The 12,308-nt window shown below is 54.2% G+C and overlaps 1 protein-coding gene across 3 annotated transcripts in view; it reads left to right on the forward strand.

The window, feature by feature from the left end:
- ST8SIA5 (ST8 alpha-N-acetyl-neuraminide alpha-2,8-sialyltransferase 5) overlaps positions 1 to 11,542 on the forward strand; it is a 64,026-nt gene extending 52,484 nt beyond the window's left edge. For 2 of the 3 annotated variants that reach the window (XM_038543351.1, XM_038543352.1), the window contains exon 8: positions 318 to 11,542. In XM_038543351.1, coding sequence (XP_038399279.1) covers positions 318 to 786 — 469 coding nt within the window. In that variant the 3' untranslated portion in view covers positions 787 to 11,542. The remainder of the gene's footprint in view (positions 1 to 317) is intronic. The other variant, XM_038543353.1, reaches the window with a different exon arrangement.
- The last annotated feature ends 766 nt before the right edge of the window (positions 11,543 to 12,308 follow it).

Raw genomic sequence — 12,308 nt, forward strand, 5'->3', positions numbered from 1 at the left:
AAAGTACAGGTGAACGCCCTGAGGACTCCAGGGAGAGCCTCTGCTTCCTCTCCACTTCCCCACCAAGCCCACCCTGGGGCACCCTCGTCCTTTGGGGTGAAGCGTGGCCCTCCCTACACTGTTGTCCCTTTGAGCTCCGCACACAAATAGAGCGGCGGCTGGGAGAGGCAGGGCGTTCATCTTCGGAGGTGAGTGACAGGGTGGGGAGCGGGATGGGCCTCTCCGCAGGCCCGGGGTGCCAGGTGGGGGCAGCAGGGGCTCCCGGGCCCAGGCCTGGGGACCTGGCCCCCAACCGTCTCGCTCTGGCCTCCGCCCAGGTTCCACAAGTTGGAGAAGTGGCGGCGGCCCTTCTACCGGGTGCTGCAGGTGTACGAGAACGCGTCGGTGCTGCTGCCCGCCTTCTACAACACGCGCAACACCGACGTGTCCATCCGCGTCAAGTACGTGCTGGACGACTTCGAGTCGCCACAGGCCGTGTACTACTTCCACCCGCAGTACCTGGTCAACGTGTCGCGCTACTGGCTCAGCCTGGGGGTGCGCGCCAAGCGCATCAGCACCGGCCTCATCTTGGCCACGGCGGCGCTCGAGCTCTGCGAGGAGGTGCACCTGTTCGGCTTCTGGGCCTTCCCCATGAACCCCTCGGGCCTCTACATCACCCACCACTACTACGACAACGTCAAGCCCCGCCCCGGCTTCCACGCCATGCCCTCCGAGATCTTCAACTTCCTGCACCTGCACAGCCGGGGCATCCTGCGCGTGCACACAGGCACCTGCAGCTGCTGCTGAGGGCGGCGCACGCTGGCCCGCCACCGGGCACCCCCGGGCGAGCAGAAACGCGCTCCTCCTCTTCCTCCTCTCCTTCCTGCCCCGGGCAGTGTGGGGGGCGCCTGGCCTTCGGGCTGTCACTACCTCGGGGCGTTCAGCTTCCTGTTTGGGTGGGTGGGCCAGGAGGCAGGGATGGGGAGGCCCCGGGTAGAATCGGCTCTGTGCTAAGCATCCTGGCCTCGGCTGGCAGGGGCAGGGGTGTCCCCGTGTCCCCACCCTGCCCACTGGGAGCATGCTGCTGAGCCAAGCCTCAAGATGGGGCCTTGGGGGTTGCAAGTGACTAAAGCACATTTGCACTTAATTTTAGCATTCGGGAAAGCACACACTGTAGTGGCCTTGCCACTGCTGAGGGAAGGCCCTGAAGGACAGAAAAGAGGGAGACTGAACATGTGAGCACGGTCAGGATTTGGCTTCCTGAGTTTTATCCAAGGCCCCAGCCGTGATTTGCTATCTAGAACCTCTGAGCTTACAGATCTACCCAGCAGCCGGACCTTCCCATGAAGACAGATACAGTGGCTTAGGGAGGTCCAGGGTTTAATCAAGGTCACTCCAGCTGATGTAAGTCCCTTAAGTGACACCATGAGATGTAATGCAAGCCCCGTGTCTTAGCATCTTCGCCTCAACACTGTCAACTGAGAGCTACGCTCTTTCACACGCATCCTCAGACACACACACACAGTCTCGGCACCTCCAAGTCCAATCCTGTGTCTGATCCTCCTAATGACAAGGACCAGCCATTTGCACGAAGGTTTTCAGGTCAATGGTATTGACTTAATCTGTGCTTCGCAATATGCTTCCTCTCCAGTCTCCTTATTTTCAGCTCTATTTTAACCAGGAGTTATTTATAAGATCCCTTCCTCTTTCTGTTCCCGAATCCTGCGGAATCCTGCTGCATTGTGTTCCTGAGCTGAAACTGTAGGCTCCAGGCTGGAAAGCGCTGAGATGTGACTGATGAGCTTCGCAGATGGAAGTGCCTCACGGCCTCCAACACCAGCATCACTGAGGGTTCCACTGTGAAGGCAGGACTTCCCGCATCATGCAACCTGGTGGCCTCCCCACCCATGGACCCCCGGAGCCTGTGCTTTGGGAATTTAACTGTGCCTGGGCTGAAAGGAGTTAGCATGGCATTTCGCCTCTGAAGTTCACTGTCTTTGCTTCCCCCATGCTGTCTGGGCCATCAGTGTGGTCCTGCCTGATAGACACCCACGGAGACTTGCCTTAGAACCTAGCTTCGGGGAATGTTAGTTCTGGAGGACCTCAGGCCCCTCCTGCCTTTTCTCAGAAGCCTATTCTGCTTGGGTCTGGGGGTGGGCTTGGGAAGACAGGATGACCAATAAAGGCAGAGTCACTGTCCTCTTGGGGTGGAGGGCATACCCCAGCCCAGCCCAAGGAGGGCAAGGAGCTGTGGGTTGTCAGCTGGGAGTGGGGAGCACAATCTGGTGACTGCATTTTATAGGAAGAGCAGCAGGCCCAGCCAGGGAGAGACAGAGGAGAGCATGGGCTCAGCCCTGGGCCTCCAGGCTGCTGGTCCAGGGCTCCTTTCTTGGCTAATTCCTTGGTTTGGGCTTGTGTTTCCTGGAGGGTATGCTCCATGCATAACCCTGTTCTGGAGGCTGACCTTCCACCTTTGTTCTGAGCCCTGGTCCTTACTGGGCAAGCCTTGGGCTGCTTGTCTGTAGAGCAGGGAAGTAGCCAGTGAGACAAACTAGACCCTAGTGAGCCATACGCTGGGAAAAGCTGTGTGAGCCTGGGGATGACCAGGCTTTCTTGGGGTCTGTCTGTCCCTCCCAAGGAAGATACTTCTGGGGAAGGTTCCAGTTAGCTGAGGTTTCCATCTGCATGTTTGTGGTTAATTGAGCCCAGTTCTTGAAACCGTGGAATGTCAGAACTGTGAGGCTTCTAGAGACCATTTTGTCTCATTTAAGGAGACAGACCTAGAAGGAGGGGTGACCTACTGAACAGAGCCCCTGGGTGACACTTCTGTTCCAAGTGTTTTGGGGGCAGGAGCCGTGGCAATCAGACATCAGGATTCCCACTGCTTGGGGGTGCCGTGGGTTGGTGTCTGCCCCAGCAGGGCCCTTGTAGGAGCGGGGGATAGAACCTCATGATTCACTCCATAGAGGAGTCGGGACTCATGGTCCCATTTCTGCCTGTGGGTATTAGGGCAAGTCTCTTCTCTCCCCACAGGCCTATTGCCTCATCTTTACAACTAGAGGCTTACGAAAGATCTCTAGGGTCTTTACAACCTCTAATTTGTTTTTGGAGGCATCCTTGATATACAGATCTGAGCCACAAGTAGTGTTTACTATTATAACAGCTAACATTCAGTGTGCTCTCATTCCACGTCAGGCCCAGCACATTTCTTTGCAATTATCTCCTGTGGTCCTCACAAGACCCCCTTAGGTAAGGAGGCTCCTACTGGAGGCTCACAGTGATCTAGTGACTTGCCCATGGTCAGGCACCCAATGGAGGAGATCGCACCCAGGTTTGTGGAACCCCAAAGCCTATGCTCGTCTGTCTCAGCTGCTTCTCAGCCAGTGTCATGAGGGCTGGAACAAGAGGGATCCTGATGGAGGTGCCTCTGCAGGGTGTTACTGGGCCCTGCTCCAGGAACAAATGCTCTGGGAGGCTGTCCTGGGTCCGGGAGGCAGTCTCTGCTTGGAGGTGTCCCCCACCCGCATCCACTGTAGCAACACTCACCCACCCGTGGTAGAATGGGTGCCACTCCAGCCCTGCAGGGAGCTGAGATCATCTCTACATCTTGTAGGTGAGGGGAGATGCCCAGAAAGCATACATGTTAGGTGACAACATGTTGAGTGACTTGCCCAAGTCCCATGGCCAGCGAGTGCCTCAGTTGGGACTCATCCACTCTCCTGACTTCCAGGCCATGCTTGTTCTCCTGCAGTCGGTGTTTGTGGGAAAAAAAATTGTGTTCAAAGGCTCCAAGGGATGTGGGCCTTGACTCAGGAAGCCCCCCTGCTCTGTTCCCTGCTCCTCCAACTCCGTACCATGGGGTAATGCAGACTACCAGTTAAATTCTCATTTGAGGGAAATCGATTTCCCACAAATAAAACAACCCTCATGTCTTCTCTGTGCTAAACTCACTGCTCCAGGGTTAAAAGACAGCAAAAACAAGTAAATGACTCAGTGCTTAGCCAAGCAGAACGGAAGGTGGCTCAAGGTCAGATGCAGCCTGTGAAACTCAGCAGCAAAGCTGCTGGGGCGACTCTGCTGGCTGGTCACCTGGTGCTGCAGAGAGCAGAGAGCCCCCAGCCCTGCACTCTGCTGAGTGGGGGGAGCCAGCGGGGGCAGCGCTTCTTTTTGGTTGAGGGAGGGCACAGGGCTGGCTTCAGCTGGGCCCTCAACAAGTAATTACTGAGCACTTACTTTGTGCCAGGCATTGTGTTGGGTGCCAGGGACCAACCATCAAATCATAGCCTGTGCCCTCCCCAGAGGGTGTCCAGACGCGGAGTCCAGAGCCCACATGCTGCACAGGAGCTGTGCAGGGAGTTGGCAAGTCTGCACTCCAGGACAGTTACCAGGGGAAGAGGACAGGGCCTACCGGAGTTAAGCTGGAATTCTGAAGGTTGGTGATGGCCAAAGCAGTGGCCGCTCCTCAGGCCTCATCCTTGACGTTCACGTGACATGTGATGGGGGTAGTGGTGGTGGCTTCACCATCCTTTTGAGGCCTCTCTTCCTTTGTTGCCTAACAAACCACTCTCCCCTGACTCCTTCTGTCTCTGAATGCTCCTTCTCAGGCCCCTTTGTTGATTCACCTCCTGTGAGGCTTCTTCAGGGCTCTCTTCTCTCAGCAGGCGTGCTCCTGCAGAAATCTCACCTCCTCACACCCCCTGTCCTGTCCCTGTGTCTCAGCCTCCTTACCTGCAAGCCAGGTCTCCCTTAGAGCATCAGAAGCACACTCACCACAGTCTCCTGGACGTCTGTACCTGCGCAGCATCTCCAATCTCATCGTGTCCTCAGCTGACATAGTTGAAAGGACAACCTGGCTTCAGGGTTCCCTCTTACCATGTACTAGCTGGGTGACCTCCAGGGAGCTGCCTTAAGTCCCTGGATCCTCTGATCCATTATTTGAGGAGTGAGGCCAAGACACCAGCCTCTCTAGCTGTGGCAAAGGTCAAGTGAAATAGGGTCTTACAATGTCTAGCACAGAACCCGGCATAAACTAGACACTCAGCACCGGTCCCTCTGCCTCCTCCCTTCCGCATCCCTCCACTGGTGAATGGCTTTCCTGCACTTTCCCCAGAAACTGGGTCAACCTTGGCTCTTCCTTTTCTTTCACCTTCGATGTCAGCATAACTACTGGAGAACCACCCCCCATGATGCCTGCCATTCGGTGGCTGCTGCTGAGTGAGTGGTGATGTCTGGCTTGAAACTCAGACTAGGGACTTCAGTGCGAAAAGAGTGAAAGTGGAAATATGGCACACAACTCAACTTCTGCACTTTGTATAAACATGAGTATAAAATATAACCTGCCATTAAGCTAGCGACGAAAGAAATAATTGGGAATCTAAAACATTTATGAAATCCATTTTGGCCTGGATATGATCAGATATACTTTTTTCCCTATTTTTGATTGTGATAAAATGCACATAAAATTGACCACTTTAGCCATTTTTCAAGTATACAGTTCAGTAGTGCTAAGTGCATTCACATTGTTGTGCGACCAATCTCCACAACACTTTTCATGTTGCAGAACAAGCTCCGTACCCATCAGAGGAGAACTCCCATTCCCGCCCCCCCACCCCGCCTCTGGCCCGCAGCACCCACCGCTCTGCTTTCAGCCTTTGTGAATTTGTTCTCAGTACCTCACATAAGTGGAATCATACAGTATCTGTCTTTTTGTGACTGGTTTATTTCTCACAGAAGCATTTAGGCAGGTACAAGCTGTTCTTCAATGATGTTAACTGTTTCCAGTGTCTCTGTAATAGAATTCTGATTTTCCTTTCCATCTGGAGCAGTTGTCCTGGGCCCTTGGTCTGTCCCTGGCTTCTGATGATCTTGGCGCCTTTGTGGAGGCTCGGCGTGGACCTGGTCTGCTTTGCTAGCAGGCCTCAGCTGTCCTGGCTACACAGCGTCCCGAGAGGCAGCAGCTCTGCCCATCTTTTTTCAAGTCTAGATATTTTCCCCTGCATAGTCTTTTATGTGAAGCCCCCCCACCTCCCGGCTTTTTTCATTTCAAAAAACAGTCGCTGATGTAGCTCTTGGCACAAAAGCCAGAAATCAGTGACTGTCTTTCTTTCCACTCGGGGGATGGTTCCCTTGGCAACTAAGTAACTCATTTCTTTCAACAAAATGACTTGCTCAGCTTTGGGGTAAAAGTTTTATTTCCTCTGAATTGTGGTTCTCAGCCTTGTGGGTGCATTAGAATCACCTGGGGATCTTTATAAAGTAACCCCTGTGCCATGTCCCAGCCCTCACAGAGAATCTGATATGATCGGCTTAGGGAGAGGGCCTCCTGTCTTTATTTTTAAAAATCTTACGTGATTCTATTGCATAGCGGTTAAGATTCATTGCCCTAAGGCAGAGAGGTTCCACCCTGGCTCTACTTTGGGGTCATCTGAGGAGCTTTGGGAAATACTTCTGCTGGGACCCCACCCGCCCCCAGATCCAGTTGGTCTGAGGTTTGACCGAGGTATTTCAAACTTTCCTGGTGATTCTAACATGTAGCCAGGGTTGGGAACCACTATTCTCGAGCAGCGGTTCTGGAACTTGAACCCTTGTCAGAGTCCGAGTCACCTGGAGCGCTCAGGGGCTCCTGGGCCTCCGCCCTGTGGTCTCTGACTTGGTGAGCTGGCTTGGGCCTTTCTCAGACAGCTCCCAAGTGATGGTGATGATGGTGACATGGTGACACTAGTCCCTAGCCACTAGAGGATCTTCTGACTAGCTGGACCCTGTTCTCCTGCATTCCCCACCCCCACCCCCCACCCCTGCATTGGGGGTTGGGAAAAGCTGATTGGAGCCTGAGGCTTCTTAAGGTACCAAATAGCTTTTCTTTTTTCGAACATTTTAAACACTGAAATAAACGTTAAGAAATATTTTTAAACCAAAGGTACATAGATATTTCTTCTCCCAGGTTAGAGGGCTCTGAGTGGGCCTGGATTAAGAATTTATTTGTGCCTGGGATTACCATACCATGCAGTTGTGATCAGAGCTAAGGGGTTGATGTCTCTGGAGTGTGGGACCACCAACCTGTGACCAGGGGAAGGTCATTCTGTGACCGGTGCTGGAAGGCGGATAGCATCGGTGGGCCACACTGCACTCTCTGGCACAGACCGTTCCTGGGCCCCAGGGAGTGTGTGTGTGTGTGTGTGTGTGTGTGTGTGTGTGTGTAGGGAAACTGGGTGCAGTGATCTGTCCCCACCCCCACCGCACCCACGGAAAACAAGTAGGAAGGTAGTGGTGAGAAGATGTGCTACAGAAATGGCCTGTGACCCAGGGAGTAGAGGTCCCTTCCTGCTGCATTACACTCTTCCTTTTCCACCTTCCTTTGGAAAAGGCTGCAGTTGAAACCAGCTACGTAGTGTCTGGATCCTGTCTCAGTCTCTCCTCCAATGGGTTGACACGTCCCCTTGCCCCTTCCCTCTGCAGATGCCCCCAATGGTGTGGTCCCAGTGAGAACTTGATCCTGAGGCAGCTCAGAATCCCACGATCAAGTGCAAAGTTTACGAGACCCCCCCTCCAGCTCCCCCCCCCCCAACACCTGGGAGACTTGTTCATGGAGAATATGGTCCCTATCTTACCGAAATAAGGTCAAAACATACCTCACCTCCCAGGACCACTTACCCAACCAAGCAAGCTCACTCAGCCCTTATATAGCTGTGGACTCAGATGAAGGAAAATTAATCTTGAGCCCCTGAAACAGATGCTAAAAAGCTCTGTTTGTTTAGGACCAAATATTGTGCTAACAGCAGATCCCTCGTGGGGTTCACCTTAATTCTGAATTCAATTCTGGGGAACTTGATTCTGGCTTCTCCTAGGAAAGCGAGTTAAGAGAATGACAACAGCTACCTGGATCTAGCAAGAAGTGACAGCTAGCAGTAACGACATTACAAAGATCAAAACTGTACGTTCAGAAAGCGCCAAGTGATCTGAGGCCATTTAGTGGAGGGGCAAATGCGTGTCATGAAGCATTTTTTAGGTCTGCTCGCCTGTGGTGTCCTCAACCACATGGGGGTAGGGAAATGAGCCGAGCCGAGCCGTATACTATGTTTAAGAAGGAGGAGGAAGCAGTGCACCCATTTTGGAATTACTTCCCTCCCCGCAACACTTAAAACAGTCATAGAAATCTTGGTGCTTAAAAGGTTAGCCCTGCATTATCTTGAGGTTCAGGCAGGGACAATAGTTCATTATCTGATAGCATAGGATAAATGAGGTGGACAAACTCAGTCTTTTGGACTTAGGTGTCATTCCCTCTGATCTTTGCCACCCTTCAGAGCAGAGGAGGTGAGGAGGAAGGAGGAGACGCTGCACCGCTTCCACCTACCCTCCCCCTTGAGACTTGCAGCATGGCCCATGGTGGGGGCCAGGGCGAGGGCCAGGGTGTTCCTTTTCTGCACTTCTGCTTCCACCTCTGGTGTCTTTGCTGTGCTGGGACCAGGGCAGGTGCTGCCGGGACCCGAGCCTGGATTTATCTGTGAATTTGAGAATACGACTCCCCCCTCCCCACTGCCCCCCTGCACAGGTGAACACTTCTGCTTTCCAAACACCTTCCTCACTCCTTTCTCACCAGGACTGGCTGTATTCCGAGAAGCTGGGGCAGTTAGGAGCCTCCCTACCTGACTGCGCCCCGAAAAGATGACGGTGGCATGCCCCAGGTCACATGGGATTTGTGGTGGAGTTCTGGTGCTGGGGGCTGGGAGGGAGGCAGCCGTGCTCTGCTCTTGCCTCTGGGGCTTATCTGCTTCCTTCTGTCTGAGGTTGTCAGGCTGATGGGCCTCGGGTCCAGGCCCAGGCCTCAGCCCCAGCCTCACTCCCTGCTGGGGGGCGGGGGGGTGGGGGAGACATCTTCTTTGGTGTTCGTTCCTCTCTAGGTCCCGAGCTCAGGGGCCCCAGAACCAGGACACTTGCTGGCTGTACCCAAGGGGGTGAGAGTGGAGGCAGTTTTGCTTGGCAGAGTCACCCAACACCCCCAGCCTGAGCAAAGTGGGATTGCAGACGGAGTTAGCTCAGAGCCAGGGACGCAGCCCCCAGTGCTGTGGCCATTGGGAGGAGGCTGCTGGGGTCCTGGGTGATGGGGGCCAACTCTCCTGTCCCCTTCTCCAGTGGGACCCTTGACTCACCGTGGCTGCCTTGGGAGTGTGTCCTTCTGCCCTGGTTGCTGGTCCTCCCTGGGGCTCTCTTGCCTGCACACATGTTTTAGGGATGCGACAGGGTCTTCCCTGTGGCCTGCAAATTTCCTTTCCAGACCCAACTGCCCTCCCGTCAGAAAGCCATAACTCTTCTTCGAAGCCGTATTGTTTGGGCTAAAATATATGCATCTATTGTATCTTTTTTTAAACAACACTTTATCTCAATGAGCGTCTGCTGGGCTGTTGAGTGTTACAGTTTGGGGTCCATCCCCGGCCACCTGGCTCCCCAGAGGAAGCCAGGACAGACCACGGAGGTGAACAGGGGAGCAGTGGAAACCCGTTGGCCGGCGGCCCGGTGCTCCCTGCCCCACAGCTGTGCGCAGCCTCAGCCAGGCTCCAGGTCCTTTCACAGGAAGCCCTGCCTCGTGGGTCCCGGGAAGGCCGAGGAGTCTGTCCCTGAGGGTTTGGTGGCACCAACTCAACCCTGAGCAGCCTCCTGCGCCGGAGGACGAACCGAGCCCCGTGTGCTCCTGGGCCCGGAGCCGCTCCTGCTCCCCTCTCTCAGGAGCCCAATCACGGGGCACTGGGCCGCACTGGGAAGGGAAGGGAGACCTGGGTGTCATTTGCTGGGACGTGGAGACACTCGGTGTGAGTGGCACTGGGATGTCGCTGGAACACAGCCCCCGGCCCTGGCTCTTTGGGTTGGCTCCTCAACTGCCCTGATCACCCTGGAGAGCACGGCCCTGTGGCCTCTGGGGTCCGGGAGCAGGGGCTCCAGCCCTCCCTTCTCTTCATGCAGCCCTGCTCAGGAGCAGGGATCACACACCCCTGCAGCACCCCGCCAGCCATGTGTGGCTGTCCCTGAGGGATTTGGGAGTGATGACTGATCTGTCCTCAGAGTATAATCAGGGTACTTTGTATCTGTCACTGTGCTTGAAAGGCCCTCCTTTTCCACCCAATAAAACCAGTCAGACAGTTCATCTAGCAAAGGCTCTTGCGCTGTGGCCCAGTGTGTGTGTGTGTGTGTGTGTGTTTGGGGGCTGGGTTCTTGCAGGCACAGCACCCTCCCCCCCACTCCGAGGAAGCTGCTGGCTCTTGCAAGGGGCTCACAGCCACCCTGGGCACAGGTTTGGGCCGTCCTCGGTGGGGTCCTTATGGGAAGACCTGTCTGCATCTGAGCCGGGGAGCAGGTGGCTCGCAAGAAGGGTGCAGAGACCAGATCCAGACCTACAGTCAGGTAGGAAGCTGAAGTGACACCCTACAGGGTGCAGGAGGATGTGGAGAGGGCACCGCAGGCTCGAGTCAGAGGAGGAAGAGTCCAGGCGAGCTGGAGGGCTGCCGGAGCAGGTGGTGTTTCAGCTGTGCCCCTACCTGGAAGCTATGCAGACCTACTTTTTTGAAGCAAGGTCGCCGTCAAGGTCTGGAGTCACATCAAAAGGCCTCTGAGCACTAATTATCTTCTTATAAAATTTTTAAAAAGATTCTTTCCATGCCAATCTCCATGAGTGTGTTTAAAATAGGATTTTATATACATATATATGTAAGACATATATACAGTTTTTAAAATTCATGCACAAACAGCCTGACCAGGGCTAGCCTGTAGAAAAGACTCCCCAGATCTGCAACTTGGGGAAGTCCAAAGTCCTCCCCATGCTTTCCCATTGGAGAAGACAACGTGCAGCCTCCCAGAGGCTGGCATTTTCACGGCCCCTCTGCCTTCAGACTCTTGCTCCTGAGCATGGTTTGGCTTTATATCCCTTAACCACTCAGGTACTAGATGCAGACCGTCAGTGATGGGATAATGCATCCCAGAGTGATACGGGAGGAGAGAAGAGGGATGGAAGCCATCTCTAAATGCGCAACCTCAAATGGAATGTTTGGCATCCCTGGGCTGACATGTCCTTGGCCAGCCAGCCTCCCCCTGTGGACACCCCAGGCAGCCCCAGCCTCAGCCTGTGGCTCCGGCCTCTCCTCTTCCTGACCCTTTCAGTGCCTCCCTGTCCCCAGCTCCCCAGCTCCCTCCAGCGGAGAACACAGCCCCATGCACTCTGCATTCAATCTCCTACGGAACCTGGATCTTAGCTCACCTTTGACCTTCCTCCCTCCCTCCCTCCCAACAAGGATGGATGCCACCTGCAAGATGTTTAAATGTTTCTTATTATGATGGCATAACACCAAACACTCAAGCAAGCAACTGTGGAATCTAAGGATGTGGTCTGAGGGTTAGCCCTGAGACCTGGGCACTGCATTCTAGTCTTGTCATCATAAGAAAAAAGAAAAATCTGAGGGTCAGGGAAGTAGGAGTTCAATATATATTTTTGACTGAATGAAGGGATGAATGTATCAATAAGCTGGGGAACAGAAGTTGAATGTAGTTCATTTATTTCTTTAATAAACACTTAATGGAGGCTTGCGATCTGATTTCTTTTTAAGTACAAATCCCTCGGTGGCTCTGAGCAGAATGGATCAGACTGAGCAGGAAGGGTTGAAGGTGAGCTTTTTAAATATCCCTGGGAGACTAAAGTGGCTATGGGAACTAACATTTTAGTGAAACAGGAAAACCAGCAACCTCACGCCACTGCATCAGTGGCCCTGCTTCCAGAATAGGAGATGGTTCATTTTGAGATAGCCGACTCACTGGTTGCCGCGGGTGAGAAACTGGGGATACGCGATGGTGGGGAGCCACAGGTGGGACCCAGACCTTTCAGGCCACACACTCAGGTTCCTCCTACTTACATGTGCTCTCTACACCCCACTCACCCCAACACACGCACACTTGTGATCGGCTCATTCATTGATCACGTCTTGAGGGCCACATGCATGCTCTAGGGGGTACTGGGGAACACATGACTTCCTTGGAAGGGAGTGCGGGCTGGTGGGAGGGAGAGGGGCCAGGTATGTTGAATTACTGATCCCAGTTCTTCACCCCTTGCCACATCCACACCCTTAGCTATGAGATCTTAACGGCCCTTGCCTCTGGACTCGGCCATGTGTGTTGCTTTGCACAGCCGAAAGCTGCCATGCGAGTGGAGGGCTTCAGCGTGCCGGCAGCGTCAAGGTCACCCCACTTGCCCTTCCTCCACAGCCACGGAAAGAGCTTTCTGGCAGGGGCTGCTCCTTCAGCCTGGCCCTTGAGTGAACCCACACATAACAGAGCTTCCCCAGCCAAGTCCG

Source organism: Canis lupus, chromosome 7, assembly GCF_011100685.1.
Source record: "Canis lupus familiaris isolate Mischka breed German Shepherd chromosome 7, alternate assembly UU_Cfam_GSD_1.0, whole genome shotgun sequence".
Lineage (NCBI taxonomy): Eukaryota > Metazoa > Chordata > Mammalia > Carnivora > Canidae > Canis > Canis lupus.